The sequence below is a fragment of the Scleropages formosus genome, chromosome 9 (genome assembly GCF_900964775.1).
Source record: "Scleropages formosus chromosome 9, fSclFor1.1, whole genome shotgun sequence".
Lineage (NCBI taxonomy): Eukaryota > Metazoa > Chordata > Actinopteri > Osteoglossiformes > Osteoglossidae > Scleropages > Scleropages formosus.
In genome coordinates, this window is record NC_041814.1 from 8,620,123 (window position 1) to 8,647,980 (window position 27,858).

Here is a 27,858-nt window from a genome sequence, read left to right on the forward strand (position 1 = left end):
GTACATGTAACAGACCCAGAAAAGTAAAACAGTATTTTCCATGTAAACATTTGAATGTTTTTTAGCAGTCATGTCAGGATCTTTGGCGAAACCTTTTCATCAGAAGTGTTCTGCTCTCTCTTTGTAGAAAGTTTCAGTTGCACATTGTGACTCTGCAGAGGAAATGTTCAGCTCTATAGCAGCATACATAGTACACAGAAGAGGACAATTATAATCATACAGTGCTTACGATGTGGCAGTAACCCAGTTGGAAGCTGTGGAGGTGAATCAGGGCTGGAAGTCATGTTTTGGCTTGAATATGTTGAGCAATGTCACGTCTTCAGTTGCTTCACGTAAAAGAATAATATGCTTCACGTATAATATAAAAGAAAACATTTTCTCGTTTACTTTTTAGAGTTTTCTTTTGAGGACAGCCGGTAGCATAGTGGTTAGAGCTGCTGCCTTTGGACCCACAGGTTTGAATCTCACCTCCAGTTGTACTCTTGAGCAAGCTATTTACCCTACAGTGGCTCCAGGAAAATGATTCAGCTGTATAAATAGGTAAATAATTGTAAGTAGATTAACATAGTGATGTACTTTGGGGGGGGGGGGGCATCAACTGAATGTAATTAATGTGACTTTGTTTAGTAGAAGTTTTTTTGTATTCTATTTGTTCAACGAATAATTTTCCGACAAAAATTTACAACCAAATACTTTCTATTTTGTAATTCTAAAGTTGCACTAAGGACTTGTGGTCTTTGAACCTGCTGCTGGCCCAGCTGTCTTGGTCTGATATGTAACGCCAGGTGAGATAAGACAATTTTATGAGTTTTGATAGAGAAGGTTTTGCAGGATAAATAGTAAAAGTGTAAATGTTGACAATATGTTGTCTAGAGCAGTATTCCTTTGTCCTTAGAAGATGCAAGTTTCTGTTCAGTTCGCCGTACTCTCTAAGCAATATAGCTATAGTTGTTCTTTCAATATAAAAATATGTCACGTGAACTTGATGTATTGGTCCTTAAACGAAACAGTACAAATTATAATTCAGATTATACACTGTCAATCATGAAGATATTACAAAGCCACAAGGTCCTCAGATAATTAGTACTTCAGACTGACTTTTACATTATTATTAACTTCATGGGTAACAACATTTTAATCTTATGAGTGTAAGCAAACCTGCAGAGATCTCTCTCAACAAATTCATAATTGCTAACGCATGTCTAGGTGGTGTGTGACTTACGAAAAACCTTGATGTAATATGATGATGACAAGCACATCTGGGTCAGCGTGCAGCATGTTTTCAGCCCTAGGAAAGTGGGTCTACAGTAACGGGACTGAGGACAGATACTCTCAGCCTGTGCAGCACAACTGGACAATCACATTTGACGCTCTGGTGCACAAAGATGGAGTCGAAAAGGAAAGAACAGGTGTTCACCTTACGTTGAGGAGTCTGAGCTCGGAGAGAAGAGCAGGATTGAAGCCCCGACACGAACACATTGCAGCCCTTCCTTCCTTCGCTCGCTTACGCGGGACTGAAGAGGCCTGTAATGTTTCAGTCCTGCTCACAGCCGTATTATTTCTGAGAACATACTGTTTGTCACATACCAGGACACCTTCTGCCAGACTCCTCCGGCCGTCACTGGGCCACCCTACCGCATTCCAGCTTTCCTCTGCTGCATGCTGGTCCCGACACCCTGTCAGCGTGGAAAGCGCCGGTGCCGGAGCACGCGAACGGAAGCCGTGCTCTCCTGTGTCATTAGCCGCGTGACTTGATCCAGGCTCAGTCCAGCCACCTTCTCCCCGTTCACCTCCAGGATCTCATCTCCGATCCCTAGGAGGCCTGCGTACAGCTTCTGCGTGCTGCTGTCGCCCATCTCCTCCACATAGACCCCTGAGGCATGTTGGGATATGACACAGCGCATCGTTAGCTTTCTCTTCGCTAAGGGGCTGTTCTGTGGCAGCTAATGGGGCCTTTCGTGAACCTGCTCTTCTGAGTAAAAGAAGTAAATTCCTTTACAGGACTGGTTAAGGTTAATGGTATGAATTGGGACCCGGCAGGTTGCTCATTCACATCCCAGGAGGGAGCCCTATTGCTGGACAAAGTAATTAATCTGAATTTCTTTAGCATGCGTGTAGATGTATGGATGGGCACAGGCATGATGGCGTGGTGTGTTTGCTGCTTTATGGAAAATGCGTAATTAGAGTGGGAAGCAGCTCGTACCCGAGTCCGGCCTCCCTTTACCCCGAGAGATAAGGAAGCCGAAGGGGCCGTGGGAGGGTCTGTTGAGCTCCAGGAGCAGCGTTCCATCAGGGAAGGCCTGAGCGACACGGCCCACGGAGCGCACTCGACTGGGGCACCCAACATCTTCTACGCTGAGTGTTCGCTGCAGCCCCCTGCTGGACAAACATGGAGACGGATGGGGTCAGATGGAGTGGACACAAGGGCACAAGCAGCCCTAGGGGCAGCAGAGACAGGAACACCATGTGAAAAGCACCATGTCTGAAAAATGGAAGAGCAGAGAAGTGCAGTACAACATGTCCCGTGTAGGAAACTGAGCATAAGGACATATCAAAATGGGCTGTTTATGAGACTATAAACATACATTATCATCCTATTATTCTTTGTCTGACACCTTTTTCTACATAGAGTGTAGATGGTCAGCTTTACAACTTAAGCATTTCCAACTCCAGCAAAGTGCTTCGATCGTGTTCTGTAGGATTCGAACCAACAACCTCAAGGTTTCAAGAAAACAGCCAAGGGCCATGGCACTTGTCCCGAAGGCTCGGTTTGTACGCAAACGGTGACTCCAGCGTAAAAGCATGCTGGTGCAGGAGGGCAATGACCGCTCCCCACGTGGCCTCAGACGACACTCGCGCGCTGACAACCCCCTCCGCCAGGAGACGCATCGCGTGCCATTTTTAGATCGTCCTTGCCGCCGTTGCTATCTGGTTTCTCGCTCGCTCTCGGTTGAGGTGACGTCATCCTCCGCCGAGGCAGCTGGAAGGCGACGCAGCTCTCGTAGGGACGGACTTGGCGCGGGACCCTCTCGCGTTGGGATCGCGGGCGCCTCGTTCCATGCTGCAGTGCGGGGGTGCTGGACTCACCGCTTATCCCCTGCGTTACTTTCCTTTCTTTGGCATGCCGTGGAGCCGCGCGCGCTATTTTTATCCCCCCCGGCTCGCCCCCGCCATTCGTGCGAGTGGAAAATATTCCAGTTGCACAACACAGCAGCTGCGAGCGCATAATGGAAATACCTGAGCTGTCTGAGGCCCCTGCCAAGATGACCTCGCTTAGACCATCATCATCAAGTTATGACAGATGACACATCCCATTCATAAACATTTAACTGGAGGCAAAACATTAAGTGCACATGACCTCATGAGTAACGCTTTCTGTTATTGTGATATTCATGTAATACTCTGAAGCGGTGCATCTGGCATCTGTGATTCACGCAGATGACAATCACGACAATCACGACAATCACGACCACGACCAGCCAAAGCAAGCAAAGCGCTTGTCAGACAAATGGCCTTAAGACCACGAGGGCCGCTGACATGTGCCTGCTATGACATACTTCACCTGCAGGCGGCGCTGTAGGGCTGCTCCCCTGGTGTGTAGGCAGCGGAGCGCTCCGCTTTCTTCCGTGGAGACTGCAGACTCTGTACGGACGAGGCTTTCCGCAACTGGGTGAAGGGAGACCCCTAGTGGCCACACGAGGTACAGGCGCGATGAGTCATCGGTCGGTCCATTGTGAGAAGCGCACTGCTGAGCTACCAGAGGGGCTCAGTATGATTTACACACCTTATTGTGTTGGCTTACAAAGGAGAGATATAGATTACTAATATGACAAAAATAATGATACGTTGCCAGCAATGGCGTAAAAGTAAAGTGTGCATTAAGCAAGTAGTGAGCGTTAGCTGAATTCTTTTGCATCCCAGATTTTAGTAGTGAAAGTCGGGGGGGTGTGGTGGCGCAGCGGGTTTGGCCTGTGCCTGCTGACTGGTGGGTGTGGGGTTCGAGTCCCGCTTGGGGTGCCTTGTGACGGACTGGCATCTTGTCCTGGGTGTGTCCCCTCCCCCTCCAGCCCTACGCCTTGCGTTGCCGAGTCAGGCTCTTGTTCACCCCGACCCCCGCTTGGGACACGCGGCTTCAGACAGTGTGTGTAGTGAAAGTCAGTCTTCGTGAATCAAATAAACATTCAAAGATGAACATCTTGTTAATGACGACTCTTTAACTGTACTCTGACCTCTGCAAATGGGTTGCTTTATCTTGCTGCTATTTATTATATATGTATTATAACATGGGTTGATTCAATGAATAATGACTGTAAAGACAGAGGGATGTAGACTGATTGAAACCACCATGTGAGCCACAGAACTGCAAGAACGACTGGTTCCGAAGACCCGGCAACAGGGCAGTAGAAGGATGTGTACGCGGAGGGGCCCTGCTGTTAGACTCATAAAGTGGGTACGTTACTTGAATTGCTTTATCACACCTTCTCTGTTTGAATGGTAAATAGTAAAAAAGACACTGAATGCTGGGCCTTATGCACTGTAGTCCTAAGGATTTTACTGAAAGTGTTCACATCTGATCTTTACTCGCATCTACAAATGATGCGGTTTTTTCAGACCATCCTGGTTAGAGTCCAGGTAGAATCAATTTTTTATGTAGTATCTTTATTAATAGTATTCTTAGTTTTGGGGCCAGTTGCAGTTTTGTAAAATCCCACCCGTATTATGCTGCTTTAGGGTCGGTTTTGGCTGCAGCAGCTGATTGTTGTGTTGGACATGGCTGGACGTGGTGGTTTGTTTGAAATGATGGCGCCATCATTTAATCAACACAGCGGTTAGGAGTTTAGGTATGGTAAAACCCACAATTCCCCGGGGCTTTTGAAGAGCAGTGGTCGCCAGTCCTGAAGTACGGATGTAACAAGAAGGAGGGCAGTTGAGAAGAAGCCAGAAGAGGATGGATGGAAGTGCTCACCATGTGCAATGACTGCAGTGAGGGGGCCTTCTTCAGCGGGGTCTGCTGCCGATGTGTGGGACTGAGAGAGACTGGGCTGTGCCTTGGTGTGAAGCTCAGCTGCTCCATACTGCTGGAACGTCCCTTAACCAGCTTTCCCACACTGTTGAGCCCAATGGCGGAGAAGAAGCGGCGGAGCGAGAGCTTGGGCCGACCCTCACGGATGTCAGAACCTTCCATCAGGACCCGTCTGTGGGAATCAAGTCCACTGTGAAGGCAGAACACCAAACTGAATCAGGACCTCAACCAATTAAGGATGTCTTTCGCATACGAAGTATGTCTTTAATTATACACGATAAGGGGCCAGTATATTGTTAGAATAAGGTCATCTGCAAAAAACCTTTAAATTTAAAAATGCAAACCTGTAAAATCCATACATTCCACAGAAATGCTGTTTAAGTTAGATTTTAGAAAAACAGGTAAAAAAAAAAATCTGGGCCAACTCCAGGCAGGCTGTCATTTGTCTTTTGCTCAAGACTGGTTTCCATCTAGCTTCTACCACCTCTTCTACCACAGAGACCCAATTGAGCGCTGGAGATGGTTGTCCTTCTAGCAAGTTCTCCCATTTGTACACAAGAACTGTGAAACTGTTAAGAGCAGCCTTCGGGTTCTCGGTCACCTCCAAATACCCAGTTTGGCTACAGACAGTTCTAGGAAGAGTCTCAATAGTTCAAAACTTCTTCCATTTGACACACTGGAGGCTGCTGTGCTCCCAGGAACCTCCTGTGCAAATTTTAATAGCCTTTCCCAGGTCTGTGTACTGCCACAATCCTATCTCAGGGGTCTAAGTAGAGTTCCTTGGACTTCATGGCATGTTTTTTACTCTACCAGGCACTGTGAGCTGTGAGACCTTATAAAAAGGAGTGTGTGCCTTTCTAAATAACATTCAATCAAGCAAATTTACCACAGGAGGACTAGAATGAAGTTCTAGAGGCATCTGAAAGATGACCAAAATGTGTAGGATGCATCTTAACTCCATTTAGAGTGTCATAGTAAAAGGTTTGAATACTTATGAAATGAGATTTCAGTTTTTATTTTTAATAAATTTACTGAAAGTTCTGTATTTACCTGATGTCCCCCCCCCCCCCCCCCCCAAAGCAACTTAGAATTATTTAGCCCATTTAGACAGCAAGGCAATTTTAGTCGAGCAGTTTAGGGTTAGCACCTTGCTCTAAGGTACTACAGCTAGAAGTGAGATTCAGACCAGTGACCTCTGGCTCTAAAAGCGACAGCTCTAACCACTACACTACCAACTGTCCCTCTCCCTTCTGAACGTGTTTTCTGTTTGTCATTAAACGGCAAAAAAAGAATCAAATCCATTTTGAAACAAGTTTGCAACACAACAAAGTGCAGAAGAGGTGGAGGTATCTGAGCACGTTCTGAAGGCTCTGTGTCTTCTATACTGTAAAGCATTTTGAGAAGCTGCTTTCAAATGTGCTATATAAAATATAGATTACAGCAATTATTAGTTAATTCTCATAATTACTGTAATCACTTGTAGAACCTGTAAACCCTGTCTGCTAAGTTATTTATAAAGCATGAGTCTTTCATAAGGATATCGCCTTTCATGAGAATTCTGTGTATTCTACATGTTCAAGGTTTAAACTGATCAGTGAGGCTTTCCTTTGCTTTTCAGCTTCTTTAAAACTTTTTTTTTTTGATTTTAGGGGTCATTATTTACACACACATTGTCTGAAACCCCTTGTCCTAAGCAGGGTCACGGCAAACCAGAGCCCAGTCCAGCAATACAGGAGGCAAGGCTGGAGGCGACACACCCCGGATGGGATGCTAGTCCATCACAAGGCACCCCAAGTGGGACTCGAACCCCAGACCCACTGGAGAACAGGACCCGGTCAAACCCGCCGCACCACCGCACCCCCGTCTGATCATTATTTAACAGTGTGGTAAAAGAAATAAGGTTTCTGACAATGCTTGGTACAAGCAGGCACACATTTTCTGGAACAGTGAAATGAGCGGGAGAAGCCCCAAACTTTCTGTTCTTGTTCGCGTATTTCTCATAAGTGTGAGTTGAAAGCTTGTCACCTGCATGTTTTAGGTGCAAATTATAGGTGCTCGTAAGTGCAAATTTTCATGAGATGAATATTCGTTACGCGAGGTAAGCGCATATCCCGCTTTGTTAAAGCACAATAAATGATTCCCTATAGGAACATTCTTTCCCCACATCTCTTCTTGGGTGACAGCAAGGCAGAAGGATATGGGTACTCACTGAGCCATGTCAGGGTTATCATCCCTAAAGTGCTCTACCCTCATTGGTCCCCTGATCTGGCTTTCTCCCCCACAGCGAGAGGCCACAGGGGTGCTGGTGGGTTCGTGGCACTGGTCTACATTCCCCTGGTGGCAGTGCCCTGTGGCAAAAGGAGAGAACGAGGGCTGTCAATGCCTACAGGGCTATTTCATAGCGCGGCGCCCTGCATACAAGAGGAAGCTTCTGGAACTTCGAATAAGAATGCACCACACCAAACTGTATGCCAGGGTGAGCATGAATTAGTTGAGTTTCCTTGGCGATCGCAAATCTGCGTGGCATCCTCTCGCCGCGGTGTTCTCGGTTCTTCATAAAACATAACCAGCATCTACTAGTATGATTTTTCAGGAAAAAAAGGCAGGTGTGAATATGTGGTATTCACTGGCATCTGATGGGAAGCTGGAAAAGACAGGTTGTAACACTTCTAATTAGGCAGCGCAGCGATGTGTGGCCCCATGGGGGTACTGGTGCAACCGGGGCCGCTGGAACATGCTGTCAGTAACCCTTTCCCAAACGGCACTTGCAGAGACACGCATGATTCCCTTAGTGACATCCGCTCAGCTTCTCCCACTGGGTCCGCCGCGCTGTCCGTGTCCACGCTCAGCCGAGCCCGCTTCGTCGCAGCGCGAAGCTGACGGATTGCAGGAATTTTTAAGAACGCATCGCGACCGGTCCGAAACACACGGGCTCAGCTCGGCAATCTCGTGGAGAGAATTACAGACAGATTTGCTTCTATACGTTGCGCCTTTCTTTCCTGCTTACGACAAAGATGACGGCTGGCTGTTGGTTTTGAATTCCCGCATCGTTATCACCACGGCAAGCAAGTTAATCCCTGAAAATGGGACACGGCAGAGCAGCTCCTCTTTGTTTTATTTAGCTTGGTTCGTTCATTCTTGCCTGCTGGTGCTCGCTCCTGCCGGACACCTGGGTGTAGGTGTACGGGGGCACCATGAGATCTGACTCTAATGGTTTTAAATGCCAGGCGTGTGCGATGTACTCATTTAAACGTATCTGGGGGAAAACAGTTTCGCGCCTGGGCGGTGCGAGAGGACGTGGGTTCGATACCCCCTCAGTGTGCGTGGGTTTCCTCTGGGTGCTCTGGGTTCCTCTCACAGTCCAAAGACATGTTGTTCAGGTTCACCCACAGTGTGTGAGTGACAGAGAGAGGGAGTGTGTTCTGCTTTGGTGAAAACTCAGATTGCTGCAAATGTAAGTCTGAAACAAGTGTGTCTTCTAAAGTGATTAGACAGGTTATTGTATGATGCCGTTCCCTGTTTTTCTGCTGTCCTGGTGCCAAAAGTTCTATCCTTACTAAACCCATGGAAAATGACAGATTCCTCTGAGTACATTTATTTGTTTAGCAGACACTTTTCTCCAAAGCGACTTCCAATGAACTCTGTGTAGTGTTACCAGCCCACACACCTTATTCACCAAGGTGACTTACACTGCTAGATACACTACTTACACTGAGTCACTCCTCCATAAATCAGTGGAACACACTCCTTACCACTCACACACCATGGGTGAACCTGAACAGCATGTCTTTGCACTGTGGGAGGAAACCAGAGCACCTAGAGGAAACCCACACAGACATGGGGAGAACATGCAAACTGCACACAGACTGAGCAGGGATCGAACCCACATCCTCTGACACCACCCGGGTGCTGTGAGACAGCAGCGCTACTCGCTGTACCGCCATGCTACCCTGTAATATGGACATGCTGATAAAAGCTGATACACAGGCGCATGGATGTACCTGTTCCTCTTTTTTAATTTAGCATTTCACAGTGCCCGGTTAGAAAGGTGATAGCAGGACTGAGCAGTAAGGCTACATTCCCCAGACGGGTTTGTGATTTTGTCCAGTGCTGGGTGCTCTAATGCAGTGTGGACCCTTTCTGACAAAGTGAAGCCAGTTGTTTTTCATGTTGTCGTGTATGAAAGTCGGATATATCACCTTTGCGGTTTTAATTTCTCACTGGGAAGCAAATGGGCCCGAATTGCTCTATTTAAATGCGTTGGCGTTTGCCGCGCACGATGTTAAGAATATTTACTTAATTACTTTCTGAGCCAGGATGACGTAACTCGTAACTATGCGTCTCGATGCGGGTGCGCGCACAGCTAACCTGGAACCTCCAGCACAGCATTCTAGGGCTGTGAAGCTGAGTGGTCCAGCAGAGCTCTTGTGGTGGGGTACCTGAGTGCAGGGGGCCTGAGGCTGGGGGGGGGGGTTATGTTCCTCATCGCTCAGCACAGCACACAGCTGCTCTTCCAGAAAGGGGTACACGGCTGCTGGCTCACCTGCAGAGGCTTGCGGCAACCCCTGTTGGAGGCTGGCATCCAGGCTCTCCGCTCCATCCAGGTGGATGAGGCGGTAATGTGGTGAAGGCATGAGTTTTACCACTCGCTGGCCGCTCGGTCGGTTCTTGGAACCTGTCTTGAGAGCAGATTTCTTGGGCTGCGGAGTAGTAGGAGCGTCCTTGTTCTGTGGCGGACTGTTGAGCTCTGCCGAGGGGTGCACCTGAGTTACCTGCGGGGCTGGGGAGGAGGCGCTCTGGCTGGGGTTCCCCATAGCCATGTACTGCCCCAACTGATCTGTGGTGTAAGGGTTTGGGGGCAGCACAACAGAGTCATTGGACATGCTTGATTCCGCTCCATTGGACCTTGGGTTCGGGTTTGAATTTGATACCAGAGCGCCACTGTCGTTGGTACCTGTTGTTTTTTGCGCACGAGCCGAGTGCATACCGGAGTGCCCGTCTTTCTCCGTGCCGCAGGGCAAGGTGCAATGCGTATTGTCAGTGCTGAGATCTTTGGCAGTAGAGATCTCCCCAATGTAGGTCTCTTTGATCCGCTCAGTGCGGACCGTGCGGTTTGGGTGGACGGGGGCGACCCAGCAAGGTACTGCCTTCCCCTGAGTCTCATGGTGCACGCTTGCTGCTTGTGACAGCTGCGAGTTTGAGGCGGAGTTTGCGTGGGAGGCTGACCCACTATCCAGGAGGGACCCGCAGGAGTTGCATTTCCTGCTTGCCACCTCCTGCAATGAGGCCTTGCTTTGGCTGCTGCCCTTTCCAAGAATCTCTTCTTGCATCCTCCTGCTCTTCTTGTTGAGTATGGAATCAGGTGCCTGGCTGTGGTCTGCAGCTCTGGATGCTTCACCGTCCTTCCTTCCGTTGACATAGGAGGAGAGGCTGGGCTTGGAAACCAGCAGGCCTTGGGCCCTCTCACCGGCACGCCGTCGCTGCCGTAGCCGCTCCAAATAGCGCACTTCAGCATCCTTCTCTGACTCGTCTTCAAAACGCACACGGGTGGGTGATTGACCGTGGCGGCGCCGGGGTCCAGATGCTGAGTCACCGCTGGACGAGTCACTCAGGTTGCCAGAAGAGGCCACCACCCCCTCCTTCCCGGGTAGAGTCCTGTGCAGTGGCGCACCACCCCTGGACAGAGACTCCCTGCCAAAGAAACGAACAAACACAAATACACACACACAGAGTTTACAGCTGACCGAAGGCATCCGTTACGTCTATGCACGTGAGCGACTGGATAAGCACCTGTGAAAATCGCTGATGTAGATCAACACCTGCCTCTGAAACAGGTTTTTCCATCAAGTTTGTTCGTACTGCTGTTCATAGACATTGACACATAAGGAGAAAGCAATCCTGGATCTTAGCAACGCACAGCGGTGTGGTGGGTTGGACTGAGTTCTGCTCTCTGGAGAGTCTGGGGTTCAAGTCCTGCTTGGGTTGCCTTGTGATGGACTGGCATCCTGTCCTGGGTGTGTCCCCTCCCCCTCCAGCCTTTCACCCTCCGTTGCCAGGTTAGGCTCCGGCTCCCCGTGATCCCGTATGGGACAAGCGGTTTCAGATGGCGTGTGTGTGTGTGTGTGTGTGTGTGTGTGTGTGAGAGAGCAACTCATGGACAGCTGATATAGGGTGAAGAACAATTTTACTGGATTCACAGCTACTGGTATCAGTGTTTTAGTAACAATGCACTTAAAGCACTTTTTACTTGACTGTGTGTGTGTGTTTACTAATAAACCTTTGGTAATTATATATTTTATCTCATGTTAACGCTTTCCTCTCTCAACACCAGTTTGGCATAAACATTATTTCTTCTCTTAATTCCTAGAATTAGCTTTTAATTTAATCATTCAATGATTGCGCAACATTGATATAATAATAATAGTTATTTAAGATTCGTATGAAGGTTTTCTGTGATTCTGCAATATACCAGTTTATCTCTTCCCGCAGTTGTACTCGGTAAGATACTGCTGCAGTAAGAACTGATGGAGAAGCTGAATCGAGTGGAACTGCAGCGCAGCAGAAAGGCAGTTTGGTGTATTTTTGATTGTTGCTATCAGTAGCTTGCGCAGACTACGCTTTGAACACCACAATGAGAATTGTATCTGGCTGCATCTGCTCCACACCAACAAATTACCTACCTGTTGTAAGCGGCAAACCTCCTCCTGAGATCAGGAGAAATGCACAGCGCATAGCACCGGCAAAACACTCCTTAAAACGATAAAAGCTCATCGCTTTACAGTCACCCGACCCCTATTACCTCTGGCCGACAAAAGCAACGCCGCATGAAATCTCGATGGCCGTTCCGTCGGTGGGTGGTGCAGCTGCTCGACAGCAGCGGTGGCGTGTCGCCGAAGGCCTGGACGGAAGGCGAGCGGCGAAAGCGATGGACAAAGGACAGTGGCTCATGGCTACATAGATTTATCCCAGTGCCGTCCTCTAAACCACCCGGAAGCCAGCTACACCGACACGCAGCGGGCACGGCCGATTCAGGCCACGCACGTACAAAATGGGACTAGCGGACAGCAGCAAGAAACTGCAGAACATCTGCTGGCTTGCTGCCCCACGTACGCACCCGCGCCAGTGGATCTGACGAACATCGATGACACAGACATTAAACTCTGGCTACACGAAGCCAATTTTACAGCTTAAAGCTTTCCCTATGTTGCTGAAGATCTGTTTCTGATCATGCGATAAATAATAAAAATACATCGGTAGTTTCAAACTTCGGACCTCGCTGTTAAGAGCCTCCCGTTAAATCTTGCCGTTTTCCTTTCAGGACCTTATAAGAGTATTTTAGTACAGTTAATGAAATGCTTAGCTGACATTTTTATGGAAAGTGACTTCCAGTATCTGATCCATTTACACAGCTGGGTATCCTTAGTAGGGCAATTCAGGATAAGCACCTTGATCAAGGACTACAGGTGTTTTGAGATGTAAGGCTTGGGCAGCTCTCAGGTTACAAGGCCATGTTTAATTCAGAGCATTTTTAAGACTTGAGATTTGTTAAATATTACGGAATATTTTTTCTATATATTTTTATCCATACATTTACGAAAATCAGTGCGATAATTAATCTTATTAATCAAACAATTCTAAATCAAATTAATAACCACTGTTTCACAATTTACTGTTACAGATAAATACTGTTGACATACTATTATGTATACTGTAACGACCCCGCGTTACTGTTTTAGGAGGGAGTGTGTGTTTAAATGTAAATAGTTGCATTATGGGAAATAATGTTAAATGTGTGTGTGTAACCACTGGGGGCACTTAAGGGGAAAATGGTAGGGTGACCGTGTCTCCCAGTGTGTCAAGAAGAGCCTAGGGATGCTAAGGTAGATTGGGAAGGCTGGCTGTACGCTCAGGTCTTGGAGGAAAAGGGGTCCTTGGACCGTAGAGTATTATTTCCCTTGTGCTGGTGTTTGAATAAATTGTTTGTTATGAACACTGTTTCTGCATCCTTCTTCGCCCTATCTAAGCCCACAACCCTGCGTGCCACAATGCTGTATGTCTCATAGTTCCTTGGTGGTGTGAGAGGACATGGGTTCAATTCCTGCTTAGTCTGTGTGAAGTTTGCATGTTCTCCTGTCTGTGTGGGTTTCTATGGGGTGCTCTGGTTTCCTCCCACAGTCCAAAGACATGTTGTTCAGGTTCCCCCATAGTGTATGAGTGACAGAGAGTGTGTGTTCCACTGATGTACGGATGAGTGACCCAGTGTAAGTAGTGTATCTAGCAGTGTAAGTCACCATGGTGAATAAGGTGTGTGGGCTGATAACACAACGTAGAGTTCACTGGAAGTCGATTTGGAGCAAAGCGTCTGCTAAATAAATATATGTTAATGTATTACCATGTATTCTTACCTTTTAATATAATTACAGAAATAATAGATTTTAAAGGTGGGGGGTGCAGTGGTGCAGCGGGTATGGCCTGTGCCTGCTCTCTGGTGGGTCTGGGGTTTGAGCCCTGCTGTGGGTGCCCTACGATGGACCGGCGTCCCCTCCTGGGTGTGTCCCCTCCCTCTCCAGCCTTGCGCCCTGTGTTGCCGGGTTAGGCTCCGGCTCACCGCGACCCTGCTCAGGACAAGTGGTTTCAGTCAATAGATTTTAAAAGAAAAATATTTACAAGTGGTAGACAAATTCAGAAATGAAATGCCATCAGGGAATATTTGGGCTTGGCAAAATGCATACTTCCCACTTTGAGCAAGCATGCAAACTGTGGTCAAGCCGTACTGCTTTCGCTTGGGAGGTGATAGTCTCACATTGTCAGTCTGTTTCTGTGCATGTGGAGCTGAGGGTGCAGTCAAGAAAGAAACAGCTGCCACACCTGGCAGATGTAGTGATGCAGCAAAGCAAATAAGACCCTCCAAGCATCAAATTAAAACAGAGGGAAAAAGGAAAAAATCAGAGTTGCAGCCTCTGCTTTCAAAATTATCCAGATATATTTTGGCTTTTTGTTACACTGAACATTATGACATCTTTTTTTGCGGTGCAAACAGCATACACCGTAATCTGAATTTATATAATTTCTCAAATAGATATGTGTAAATGGATTAACTAATCATAATCTTTAACACACACTGCCACCCGGTGAGAAACAAGAGAAGGTTGATTCCAGAATACATGATCTCTGCCTTTGCTTGAATCCAATCCGCATAAAAAGCCCAGGGATGATGCAGCGATTGTGAAACGTTATCCTGGTCTGTCTCTTGCATAATTGCAGCCGATTTGCGTAACGGCACGGGGTGGATGCCACCTGCTGCGCCTCGCGGCACCTTGCACTTCCGTCCCAGCAAGGCTCTTCCTATAAGCCAGTGTTGGCAGTGTACACTGGTAAAAAAAAATGTAACAGTAGCATTGCTAATGTAGCTTGTTAAGTTGGTTTTACTATGGACAGCACAGGGTCAAAATAGCGTACAAATAAACAGTATCCCGAGAAAAAGCAAATATGTCCACATACAGTACATAGAGCAAGGGGGGGAGGGGGGGGCGCGGTAGAGTAGTGGGTTTGGCCAGATTCTGCTCTTTGGTGGGTCTGGGGTTCAAGTCCTGCTTGGGGTGCCTTGTGATGGACTGGCATCTCGTCCTGGGTGTGTCCCCTCCACCTCCAGCCTTGCGCCCTGTGTTGCTGGGTTAGGCTCTGGTTCACCGTGACCCTACTTGGGACAAGTGGTTTCTGACTCTGTGCGTGTGTGTGTGTATTGTAAATTGTTCACTCCTTCTCTACTACAAGAAGTATTTCCCAAGGAAGAAAACAAATTTAGGCCAGAGAGTGCGATGCTCCTTGCTTCCACTGCAGTAGAACACCACCTAGCTGAACTGGCCCCGTTTTCTGGATAACTTTTTTATGGACTTTGCCTGTTCACAGATGGCCTGATCTTACTAGAAGGCAGCAACAAAAACACTTTCTGCCCCAGGGTAAAGTCATATGTTCTCTCTTTTAGGTAGTTTTTAGTTCTCTGTTGTTGGTGCTGTCATATCCTCCAGTATCTGTTGCCTCCAATGCTTTTATGTACAGGTGGTCCCTGATTTACGATGGGGTTACATTCCGCGAATCCCATCGGAAGTCGAAAATGCCTTTAATACACCTAATACACACCTCTGCGTGAGACTGGGAGATGCGGATCGCTACCACTGGCCAGCATCACGAGAGAGTATCACACCGCATATCGCTTGCCCGGGAAAAAAATCTAAATTCAGAATTCAAAGTACAGTTTCTACTGAATGTCTATCATCATGACCCCGCTTGGGACGAGTGGTTTCGGACAGTGTGTGTGTGTTTGTGTGTGTGCATAGAATGAGGGCACAGGCTCAAAAGGATAAAATTTATCACAAGTATGATTATGGGGCACTTTCTAATAACTTTCAGAATGGTGTGCAGATAATCCAGAATATGTTAGTATCGTCATGCAAATTAAATGTCCATTTTTCAAGTGGGAGAAATTTAAACACTTCTGTTAGCCACATATTTACAGAGGGAATTTGAGGTGCAGACCAAAAAATTAAAATACATTACTTTTTTCCAAGTATGTTAGAGTGATTAGTCTGTGTACCTTAACATCATCAAGAAAGGGGATGAGGTTGTGATTTAACAAGAGAATAATTGGGGGAAATCAAGCTCTCTGTTAAAGATCTCTTGGATAGTTATATGTACCCCAGTCCAATAAATTTGTACCTTCCCACATCCCCTGAATAATCTATGCAAGTGTTTGGAGAGGCTTTGCATTCAAAAAATAGCTGAGATTCCCAGGATCAGTTCCCAGGAACATCCTATGAAGATGCGCTGGGTGAAGCAGAGTCTGAGTGAACTTGAAGTTTTGCTCCTGGATGCTGGGGGGGGGGGCTGGTATGGAAGACTTTAGCACATATAGATGATGCTAAAAGACACGTTAAGGTCCTGCTCCCAAGTCTCCCTCAGTGTGCCGATGCAGAAATCATACCCCTGGAGTTGTTTGGTGTGATTAACTTTTTCTCAGTTGTTGTTAATTCTGTCCATAATCTGTTCTCCTTTTCTAGGGAAGCAATGAAGTGATGGAGTTGCAGATATTTCTAGACGTCTGAATTCGGTAGGTTGAAATTATTTCTTAAAAGGTTCAATCTCACCGTGATTGATTTGCAAATAAAAATTAGGTATCCAGCACCTCTTTAGACAGCCTTTTTCTGGAGCCCAATTTGAAGAGTAGTTGGGTTAGATTTGGGTCGAGAGCAATAGGAGACTAGAATGATAAACTGCTCAAGATCCCCTGCTATCTCATAACAATTTTCCAAATGAGAAGAGTGTTAAATATGACAAAACCTTTGGATAAAGATGGGATCCTATGAAATTTCTGAATGAAATGTAGAGATCTTAACAGTCTCGGGTGCCACGAAGCCGACTACATACCCACCTACAGAGACTCTGGTCTAGTCTGGAACCAGTTAAGTCATTTGTTTAATCTATGTAGCCCAATATTAAAATCTATAACCCCAATTCCAAAAAAGTTAGTACAGTATGGAAAATGCTAATAAAACCAAAAAAGGAGTGGTTTGTAAACCTACTTTGACTTGTTTTTGAACAAAATCAGTATAAAGACAAGGTATTTCATGTTTTACCTAATCAACAGAACAGTTTTTTCAAATTATACGCTTATTCTGAAACTGATGCCTGCAACATGTTCCAGAAAAGTTGTTAGACGGGTCGTTTAGGATTAATAACGATGTGACAAGTTGAAATAACAAGGTGATGTGAAATAGGTGATGTTGAACAGGTGAGGCAATCGTGTTACAGTATATAAGGAGCCCCCAAAGTCCTTCAAGAGCAAGGATGGGTTGATGCGTGCTAATTTGCCAACACTTGCATCAGCAAATATCCAGCACTCTGAGAACAACTTTCCCCAAAGACTAATTGGTAGAATTTTGGGCATTTCACTCTCTACAGTGCACAACATAATGAAAAGATTCAAGGAATCCGGTCAAATCTCGGTGCGTAATGGGAAAAGTCAAAAACCACTTCCGAATGTGCATGATTTCCGATCCCTCAGATGTCACCGTTTTAAAAACTGTCATGTGCCTGTAAAGGATATCATGAGATGGGCTCGGGAATACTGCAGTTAACCTTTGTCAGTCAACACCATTCGCTTCCGCATCCACAGATGCAAGTGAAGCCTTTACTATGCAAAGCAGAAGCCAAACATTAACACTTTTCAGAACCGCTGTCAACTTCTCTGGGCTCGGTCTCATCTGAGATAGACAGTAAAACAGTGGAATTGTGTTTTGTGGTCCGACACTTCAAAATTTCAAATGCTTTTTGGGAAAAACAGCTGCCGTCTTCTCCGGGCCAAAGAAGAAAAAGGACCATCCGAGCTGTTATTGGCATGAGGTCCAAAAGCCAGCATCTGTCATGATATGGGGTGTGTCAGTGCCCATCCTATGGGTAAGTTGCACTTCTGTGGGGGCACCATTAATGCAAAAACACACACACACATACATTTTCTGAACCGTTTGTCCCATACGGGGTCGCGGGGAATCAGAGCCTACCCGCCAACACAGGGCATAAGGCTGGAGGGGAAGGGAACACGCCTAGGATGGGACGCCAGTCCATCACAAGGCACCCCAAGAGGGACTCGAACCCCAGACCCACCGGAGAGCAGGACCCGGTCCAACCCACTGAGCCACCGCACCCCCCTAATGCAAAAACATTTGTATAAATTTTGGAGCAACATGTGCTGCCATCCAGATGTTGTCTTTTCTAGGGACGTCCCTGCACTTTCCAGCAGGACAACGCCAAGCCGCATTCTGCCCGGATTACAAGTGCATGACTGCGTAAGCAGAGAGCGCGGGTACTAGACTGGTCTGCCTGCAGTCCCGACCTGTCTCCAGCCGAGAACGTGTCGTGCGTTATAAAGCACAAAATACGGGAACGAAGGACCCGTACCACTGTGCAGCTCAAGACCTGCATACTGGATGAATGGGGGAAGATTCCTCTTGCTAAACTTAACCGACTGGTATCTTCAGTGCCCAAATACTTAATAGGTGTTTTAAAAGATGTGGTGATGTTACACCGTGGTAAACACTAGACTGTAACTTAGGGGTTGTAACATTTGGTACAGAAGCCCCAACCTTATCTTTCGGCTGATGAAGTTTGGGTAGCCTAATTCTGAGCCTCTTATTGGTCCAGCTAAACCTAGTAACATAAATAATTTAACTTAACTAGCGAAATGTACTGCATTAAAAAATGACAGTGTCAAGAAATCGGCAGAAGACTCCCTACCAGATTACCGCTAAGAATAAACAATCGACTCTCACCATGAGGATTTTTGGACTATATAGAGAAATAGGGAAATCACACAAACTAACTTATTTTTCTAAATCATACAGGTAGATTCATTTCTTGTAGTGTTAGTGGCTCCATATACTTTTACAGTACAAAACTATGAGACGTGCAGTAGTTAGCTGTTAGCAGTTGTATTTGTGAAGTAATGAGATAATGATATATATTCTATTTAAAGGCATACGCTACAGAATAAACGGATACTATGTATGACTGGGGATTTAACTCTTCTGGATTCGACCGCGTCTTGTAGGACACTGGTTCCAACGTTTCGCTTCCCTTGTTGGAAGCATCATCAGGGAGCTGCCACATCTTGTAAAAGCTAGATGTGAACTGGAGTGTTCGACGAGGGTGGGTGTATTTATGGGCGGGATCGGCGGTCGCAAGGAAATCCAGAAGAGTTAAATCCCCAGTCAGTTGACACCAGCCGCGGAAGCCTATGGGTTTGGATACTATGTATGTCTACTGTACTGTCAGACAGTAAAGGTGCTTGAATTTCGGTGCTACGCTGTCAAGCCAGATTATAGTTCAAAAACTGAATTAACAGCATTTTCCATAAAGCAGTTTCTCTGTACAGACAAAACTCCGTCATACTTTGCGTTTGTGTTTTCCAGCCATACGTTCAGCAAGGGCTTTCATGCTGGGATTACACGGCAAACGCAACTGAAAGCTCTGTGCAGATATTTCTTTTGTTCGCAAACCTGTTAAAACGGCGCAACTCTTTCTACGATCAGTTTTCAAGTACGGTGCAGAGGACACACCTTAACTGAGAAAAACCTTGTTGAAATGATCTCCGCGACTGACACCTGGTAGTACAAAACTAGAATATTGGACAAATATCCTGTTACTGACTCACAGAGAGGTAAGTTTTGCGTAGACCACTTGTTCAGCGGCCTGAGTTGTACGCATGTTCGCCATGAAATTTATTTAAAATGCGTGTCTGTGCTGTGTGTGATTAAACTGCGATTAATAGAAAACTCATGCCACCTGTCGGACTGTAAATCAGATTTATACCATTTTAAATTATGGTGCTGCAGCTTCACACGGTATATAGCAGGATACGGGCCTATCGCAGCGCTCTGCTTGGCTCTCCGGCGCGCTTCGTACAACGAGCAAAAGCAACGTGAATGAGAATGGGGAGGACGGATGGACAGAGACATGAGGTTGAGGACAGCGAGGGTGAGCCAAGTGTCTGCCGCGGATGGTAAACAACGGAGTGGTCCGGCGACGACGCACAGCAGTCCTAAGAGCGCGCGAGGAGCGGAGGCGAAGCCGGCAAACACACTTACGGGTCGTCCCGTGGAACGGGCAGGATGGTGTGGTCGGCTTTCAAGGGGTTGGACCGGGCCTTCATGCGGGCTCTCTCCAGTAGCCGCTTGGCCTGCTCATGGCGGGGACTCAGAGGCAGCTCGTCGCTGAGCACAAAGGCCCTGTCACCCGGGCGGGGGGGGGAGGAGGTAGGGAAACAGAGAGAGGCACACGTCAGCGCGTGTGCAGCCGAGACGCTCATAGACTGTGGGATTAGGCAAAGCAGACCGTCACTACTAATTAGGTTGACGGAGCTGTGTGTGTGAGTGTGTGTGTGTGTGCGTCCAAGGGCATGCGGTCCAGCGAAGGCTTTTCGCCTGCCGTCACACATCCTTGTTTCTCATCGCTAAGCCACAATAATTATTTTTCCCTTTTAATTCATTGCTTCGGCTATCGGCGCAATTAAATTCTTTTTTTCCTCTTTCAGAATTTACAAATTTACCTTTTACAGTCTCATCGAGGCCTCATTTTGCAGTTTTTTTTTTTCTTCTAGTTAGGTTTGAATTAGTTTTGATATCTGTATATGGACATTTGCCGTGTGTCGTGCTGGCATTCTGACTTTACAACTCACATCGGTGTCAAACGCAAAATATTTCAAACACTGAAATGCTGACCGGGATACTCACAGGGAGTTACTTACCTTATTTGTTTTGGAAGCCGCTTCCTATGATAAATTTATCTGTAGAAAATGGTCTTAGTCGGAGAATGGGCATGTGGGCGTTAAGGTCTGGCCAGCCACTATCTTGCTCTTTATAATGTTTTACATACGCTCCTAAAGTGTTTTGAATATTTTGCTGTCTTTAGCTGCCGTTCCTTCTTTCTAGAGGCTGTCAAAAAGAGTTTTACACTGCCGAAATCCGCCGTGTATTACCGCACCCTTGTTGTGACTGGTCTCGGAAATGTACCTTGGACAGTGCTCGCTGTCTTGAAGGGAGATCCCAGAGTCCCAGTCGCTGTCATTCAGGGAAATAAGCCCTGTGGAAACAGGGAAAGAGCCTGGATAGCAACCATTCAAATCAATTTGTTTCAATAGCTGGAATCTGCTGTCACCTGCTACAGCCATCTATCGACATGGGATCTATTTGTGAGTATATCAGAAAATATATGTATAAAATCCATCCATCTATGCATCTATTATCAATAACAATCGGTGCAGGGCTGCAACGGTCCAAAGCCTATCCCAGAAGCATGGAGCATGAAATAAGATACTGTAAACCCCACAGCTGTCACACACTTTCTCATGAACTTGCAGATACACACACTAAGGACAATTTCGAGTCAGCAGTTCACCTGAAACTTGTCTTTGGACGGTTTGACAAAAATAGAGCACCCAGAGGAAACCTACGTGAACACCAGCGGAATACGCAAACGCCACACAGACCGAGCCAGTCCAGTCCAGATCGGATACAAATCCATGTCTGAAACCACAAACTAGGTGCTGTGAGCCGCCAGTGCTACCTGCAATGTCACCATGACCCTCTATATAAAATATATATAATATATATAAAATTTGTGAAAGCAGAGTCAAGCCATGAGTAAAAATGTATATATATATATAATATATGTATTTATACTCACAACTTGACTGTACCTTCACAAATAACAGATTTTATATAATGCATTACACTATATAACAATTATTATGTAACACACACACATTTTCAGAACCGCTTGTCCCATACGGGGTCGGGGGAACCGGAGCCTACCCGGCAACACAGGGCGTAAGGCCGGAGGGGGAGGGGACACACCCAGGACGGGACGCCAGTCCGTCGCAAGGCACCCCAAGCGGGACTCGACCCCCAGACCCACTGGAGAGCAGGACTGTGGTCCAACCCACTGCGCCACCGCACCCCTTCTATTATGTAACATGATTCCATAATTTTTTTGTTCCAAGGGAATTATACCAGAGGTTGTTAACCTTTTCCGGGACACAGACTGCTTTAAGAATCTTAACCCATTTTAGAAAAATGATCACAAATAAATTCAGACAAAATATTGCACTGCATTTATTGCACTGAATATCTTAATCGAGAATTGTGCCATACGTAGTATTTTTTGTTTATTTTCATACAGAGACGCAGTGTTATTTTCAAAGCAAGCCTATCCTTTATGGAAGGCCTGAAGCCCATTTATAGACCCCCTGTTAGGACCCCCTACATTATACAAAAATTTCTTGAAACAACCTTTTTACTAAGAAGAAGTCTGAAGAAATTGGATCCTTTCAATTCTGCTTTTATTTACTCTCTCACCCACTCTCTTGCTGATTTTCCTTCTCCACTTGTCAAAGTCAGGGTCACAGTGGTCTGGAGTCCATCCCAGAAGCACAGGGTGTGAAGTACAGTACACCCAGGATGGGACACCGGGTCATTGCAATTCTTTTCTTTAGTTAAATTTTATTTAAATAGGACTACACTAGTGTACATATAATTTGGGTCTTGGTATACTAGTGTAACTTGTACATTTGCTCACAGCACAGGGAGCAGGGCTTGTGGGTAGAAACCCAGTCCATGCCAGTTACATTATGTACACATCGAAAGTCTTGCCACTCCTCACTTCATGCATTTATGTTCGCTTTTACACTCATTTTTCTTGTGTTCCCTGGTCTCTAAAGAGAAAAATAAGTTTTTCTTTTCTCTGCTTAAAAATTACAGAAGCCATGTGGTGGTGCAGGGGGTTTGGCCAGATCCTGCTCCCTGGTGGGTCTGGGGTTTAAGTCCCGCTTGGGGTGCCTTGCAATGGAGTGGCGTCCTGCCCTGGGTGTGTCCCCTCCCCCTCCAGCCTTGCACCCTGCGTTGCTGGGTTAGGCTCCGGCTCGCCGCGACCCCACTTGGGACAAGAGGTTTCAGACTGTGTGTGCGTGTATGCTGTATGTTTTGCTTTCTCTTGAACATATCTTATGAGAACTAAGCGATACTTCAAATTTGCCAAACCACATGCAAAGGCGCAAATGATTTCCCTTTCCTTCTTGGTTCCCATCGACAGCGGCTCTATCGCTTTGTTCTTTGGAGGCGTTAGACTGTTCTGTTTTAGCTCCTGACATTGAACACCTCCACTGTATGCTTGATAATGGCTGAGCTTTATATCTGTGGGGTGTTGGGAGGTATTCATTTGCTGTAAGCCCTGAGAGAAATTCCTCTACACCTGCGTCTAAGTTCGACTATGTTTTGTCACATGCCATCCCTTACATCACACAGGATTAAGGAGATTATAGCATAAACCCACAGTCTGTAATCATTGTGCTGAAATAACTTAATCCTGCTAGTCTCATGCGGGACTACTGGGTTTCAGTGAGAAAACACAAAAGGAATCACCGCACCTTTGCCTTTGTGGTCAGAGATGTCCTCCGGCCTGCGGTCCGTCTCCAGTCCTGTCTGACCCTCCGTGGGTTTGCTGCAAACGGACTCGCTGAGCATCTGTCTGAGGATGGCTCGGTTCATCTCCACCCGCTCGGCCAAGGAGAGGGAGCCTCCGCTGCTGCACACGCTCTCCCAGCTATCAGCTCTCCACAGTCCCCCCAGCGGGGCCACTGGTCCCTCCTCATTCTGAACACACCTGCGCAGGTGGCTCTCGAGGCTGTCTGACCTCTGGAGCTCCCTCCGTATGCACTCCCCGCCCACTGGCCTGGCCTTCCACTGGGTCCTGGCCCCAGGCCTGTCATCCACCAGCGGGGCGTCCTCGTTCAAAAGCAACGTCTCAGGCCTAGTGGCCTTCCAGAAGCCTTTCGGGGGTGTCCAAGGCTTAGCTGACTGGGGCTCCTCCTGAGGGCTGCCATTAACATTTATCAGGTTCTCCACACTTGCTCCCTCACAGAGTCCACGGGGCATGGTGGATGGGACAAGGTGGGGGCCTTCTTCGCTCCTGTTTCCCCCTAAAACCACGTCTTCTGCATCAGTGTCTCCTGGGAGTTCAAATTCTGACGGACAGGTATGCTCCTGAAAAGGGGGCTCCACCTCTTCATCGCTGCTGCTGTGCTGCCATTTACTTGTGGCTGGTGAACCTGTAGCTGAAAGCCCAGGCGAAGGTTTCTTAACACCGTGGGTCTGGGATCCTGGGGTGGGACCCGGTGCAGCCGGCCCCTTATCATCCCGTTCCCTCACTGCAGCCCGACGTTCAGAGAGGGCTTTGACCTTCGACTGCAGGGCAGACACAGCAGATCCTGCTCCTGTGGTCTGCTGTGGTTGGGCAGAGCCACGGAGCGAAGAGGACGGGGGTGCGTTGGTTTCTGGACTGGAGCTGGTGGCGTGTTGGTCATTGCTAGGCAGCGAGGTGGTCTCTGACTTCCTTCCTTGCTCTGGCTCAGCTCTCTGCAGGCCGCTGGGAAAGTGGTCCGACCCGTTGGTTTCAGCTACTTCCTCCATGGCGCAGCTACAAAATGTGTAGAGTAGCACAGCAGCTGGAAAATTCATATGACAGAGGGAGAGAGAAGGTCGCACTGAATACTTCCACATCTCAAAGTCCTTGTGCACGCTCAGGAATTCATTGTTTGTATATTCTGAATGCTGGTTTACCTTCAACATGAAATAATACTACTGAGTGTCCTGCATTGGGTAATTTGGCTGGATGTAGAAGGATGGGCGGTAGGGTCAGATGGAGGGAAAGTAGAGTACCAGGCGAGAGAGGGGAGCTGACAGAAGCTGTACATGGGAAGAAGTAATCAGTACACTTAAGTGAACTGGTCTTGTTTTGTCTAGTACAGCTTCTCCTGTTTCACTTATTTTTGCTTAAAACTAGAAAATTAAAGCTTTCGTCTTCCTTTATTTAATTCTCTGACTTAATTCCTAGAAATATCTCTACACGGAATTCACCGTTAACTCAATACTTGGATCAGTGACGGCACAGATTCCTTGTAATGCAATTAAATAACTCTGTATGCATTTTACTGATTTGAGAGCTCAATCCAACATGCAAGAAGTAACAGAGATTGTCTCAGTTTTTTAATCAAATAAAAGCTTAAATTCAATATATCAATTTTTAAACAACTAAAAGCTTAATTAGAAAAAAAGGACAGTGAGTACAATATACAGGATTAGATGTTACATTTATTTAAAAAAAAAAAACAGGAATTAAATTGGAATCTATTTTTTCGTCAGTACGTTCAAGATGACCTCATGTCATCAGTTCACGTGTTCTTCTCTTCCACCATTCTGTGAATTATTATGAAGGGCAGGCCCTCTTTGCATGAATACCTAGCAACGAGGCACGCAGCATTGTCATTCAACTGATTATCATTACTGCCATTCCAGACAGTCCCCCGCTACTAGCAACACTTTGTCACCACGACAACAGCACACAATTGTAAGCAGCAACTGCATCTTTACTAGTCGTGAAGTCATTTTTTCCTCACGGGCAAAAAACTTGTGCACTTTTCCAACACCCTCCCTGTTCATTTCTCTTAAATACACAATTAATACTTTTCAATATATTGTCTATTCTCGGTCTTTAACCGAGCCCAATTTCAGGCGTTTAAAGAATATTCAGAGTAACGCAAAATAGTTTAAGTCAATGGGGTTGAACTGGTGCTGGAGGGCTGCTAAATTAGCAGATTTTCATCCCAGCCAAGGTTTTCAATTAATGTGAAAGGGTATTTTCAAATAGGAAAGAATCCCCTCCAAATGCATAGATCAGGAACTAATTCTTCACTACTCGTTATAGCGCTTTAATGCTGAGTATTGTAGCATCAAGCAATAGGACTGCCATTACGGTTATTTGCTCTTAGTTATTGTTACTGTGATAGACTATAACAGCAAGGTAAGTTGAGGTCAGCAAATCTTTTGTGCATAACTGATTCTTTGAAAAGTCTAACTCAATTTCTCAGTTTGCTAAGACCTTTTCCTCCCACTCTGACTCCCCAGGTAGCATTCATTCATACTTTCACAACACATTGTCAGAAAAGCAACACAAATGGCTTCCGCTTTCTACTGTTCACAAAGCATAAAAAACAAAACTAGAAATCCCAAATGGGAAACAAAACTACTTTTTCTTACATTTATTCACTTAGCAGATGCTTTTCTCCATAGTGACTTCCAAAGAACTCTATGTAGTGTTACCAGCCTACACACCTTATTCACCATGGTGACTTACACTGCTAGATACACTACTTACAGTGGGTCACTCATCCATACATCAGTGCAACACACTCTCTCTGTCACTCACACACTATGGGTGAACCTGGACAGCATGTCTTTGCACTGTGGGAGGAAACCAGAGCACCTGGAAGAAACCCAGACAGACACAGGGAGAACATGCAAACTCCACACAGACTGAGTGGGGATCAAACCCACATTCTTTTGCACCACCCAGGAACTGTGAGACAGCACCACTACTCGCTGTGCCACCATGCCACCCGATTAAATCGTAAGCGTCCGGAAGCCATAGTCATCCTTAAGCATTGTAGCCAAGGAGTAGCAACACCATCTGAATGTAATTAAATCTGTGTGATTTCACAAAGCATAGTTAAAGATGTTAATTTAGCAACCTTGGGGAAATTTCGAAAGAAGAAAGGCTTGTTTTTCCAAATCACTCTGTCTTGTTGCTCTCAGAGCTCAGCAATTTCCTCATTTTCTTGGAAGGTCAAGGAGCTGACTCAGAAGGCCAACTACCTTGGTACTTTCCAGAGATGTGCAGCTGACCCCACCACACCCAGCTCTCCGGATGTCAACAGCAAGGGGAGTGTGACAGAAAGTGAGTGCAAGAAAAGAGGAGGGCAGAGGAGGAAGAAGTCGAAAATGAACTGAGGTAAACAAACAAACGACAACCGAAGAAAAGGGAACAATAAGGAATGTGTAATGCAGTACTACGGTTATATAGTGTAACAAACAATTTTGACTCAGTTTTAACAACAAACAGTTCGAAGGAAAGAACTGTGAGAAATCAGAGCTTAACAGATAAGTTACGATAAGTGGATCTCATAGTTCTTGCTTCACCTTCTGCCTTTTTTTTTTTTTTACAGCTCCGCAGCTGGATTGACTGCGGCTCTCAGACAACTGCTCCTGTGTCTCGACACATTCGTTCCTGAGCCGTTGCTTCGTGGCAGTCGGGCTTTTCGCTGTCTCAGAAATCCTGGGAGCGATCGAGGAAAGTTTGAGGCATTCGGAGTTGTGATGCTGGGCGGCCTAGCGACTAACTAACTAGCAGAGGCTCCCACACGAGTGCCTGAAACCGCGGAGCCTCGGCGTAAAGGTCGATGCATTAATTGAGAGGGAACAAACAGCAGCTGGAGACACAGCAAGTCAGGGTGCAGACTTCACAGTCAAATTCATATTCATAATCATCCGCGTCTCTGGCCTCAACTGCTATGCTGCATGTAAAGAAAAAAGTTGTCCAAATGCATTTTAAAAGCATTTTTGCTTTCTAGTACCCTGGTACACTTGTCGTCAAATAGTTCAAGTCCAGCAATTTAAGTTTAGTTTCAACGGAGCTGATGCATTTTTTTAACGCTGAAAAGATAAGGAAAGGCAGAAATTGGCCTCTACCTCTCGTTCTTCATCGCTGAGCGGTCTCCGAGAATCTGCTGATCTTGGCTTGCTTTCAAAGCCTCCACATCTGTGAAAACCCATGAGGAATTCTTTGAGCAGCTCAGCCCAAAATGGAGCAGAACAGCAGTGTAGAACTTCTTCCTTTTACTGCAGCTCCTGAAATTTTCAGACAGTTCTTCCGTCTACCCGCTCGGTGACCCGCTCACCTCCAGCTGTGCTGGGCCAGTTCACGTGTGAGGTCAGCCTTCGCTCTCCCTGTGTCGGCAGCCGTGGGCTTTGTCCCGACTCCCTCCTCCTTCAGCCCTGTAATGGCCTTCTGCCCTTTTCTACTCTCAGACTATCTACACTGGACAGTGGGCAGGGGCTCACTGCAGAAGATGATCCACATGTGTAGGATCTCCGAGTTGCCCCGGGAGACGGAATCACGACCAGTCCTCGGTGACGACTGACTTCCGAGGAAGGGAGGCAAATGCAAAATCATTGGTGGAGAAGCAAGAATGGGGGAGGAGCTTGTAACTTTACACTAGGGTTTGAGAAAAAGGCAAGAGCAGAGATGGAATCTTGATGCAGAGAGCAGAGGAAGGACACGAACCTCCAAGCGCATACCCAGGACAGCCAGGAATTTCCTTTGTTTATGGTGAATATTAACTTTGCCTGATGCACGGTTTCACTTGTACGTACATATGGACGTCAGCCATTAAA

The 27,858-nt window shown here is 46.6% G+C and overlaps 1 protein-coding gene and 1 long non-coding RNA gene across 2 annotated transcripts; both read right to left on the minus strand.

Moving 5' to 3' along the window:
• Nucleotides 1–589: 589 nt before the first annotated feature.
• kiaa1614 (KIAA1614 ortholog) lies at nt 590–23,838 on the minus strand (the record flags this gene model as incomplete). Its single annotated transcript, XM_018726724.2, has 9 exons — nt 590–1,873; nt 2,204–2,376; nt 3,563–3,684; nt 4,967–5,213; nt 7,233–7,371; nt 9,567–10,714; nt 19,663–19,803; nt 20,587–20,656; nt 22,998–23,838. Coding segments are annotated over 9 exons (3,075 nt in total), but the record flags the coding sequence as incomplete, so codon positions are not given.
• A 6-nt stretch (nt 23,839–23,844) lies between these two features.
• LOC108919014 (uncharacterized) lies at nt 23,845–27,600 on the minus strand. The gene is made up of 3 exons (XR_001964880.2): nt 27,363–27,600; nt 27,154–27,223; nt 23,845–24,074 (listed from the first exon to the last, which is right to left on the minus strand). It is a non-coding gene; the product is annotated as an uncharacterized LOC108919014 (long non-coding RNA).
• Between the last annotated feature and the right edge of the window lie 258 nt (nt 27,601–27,858).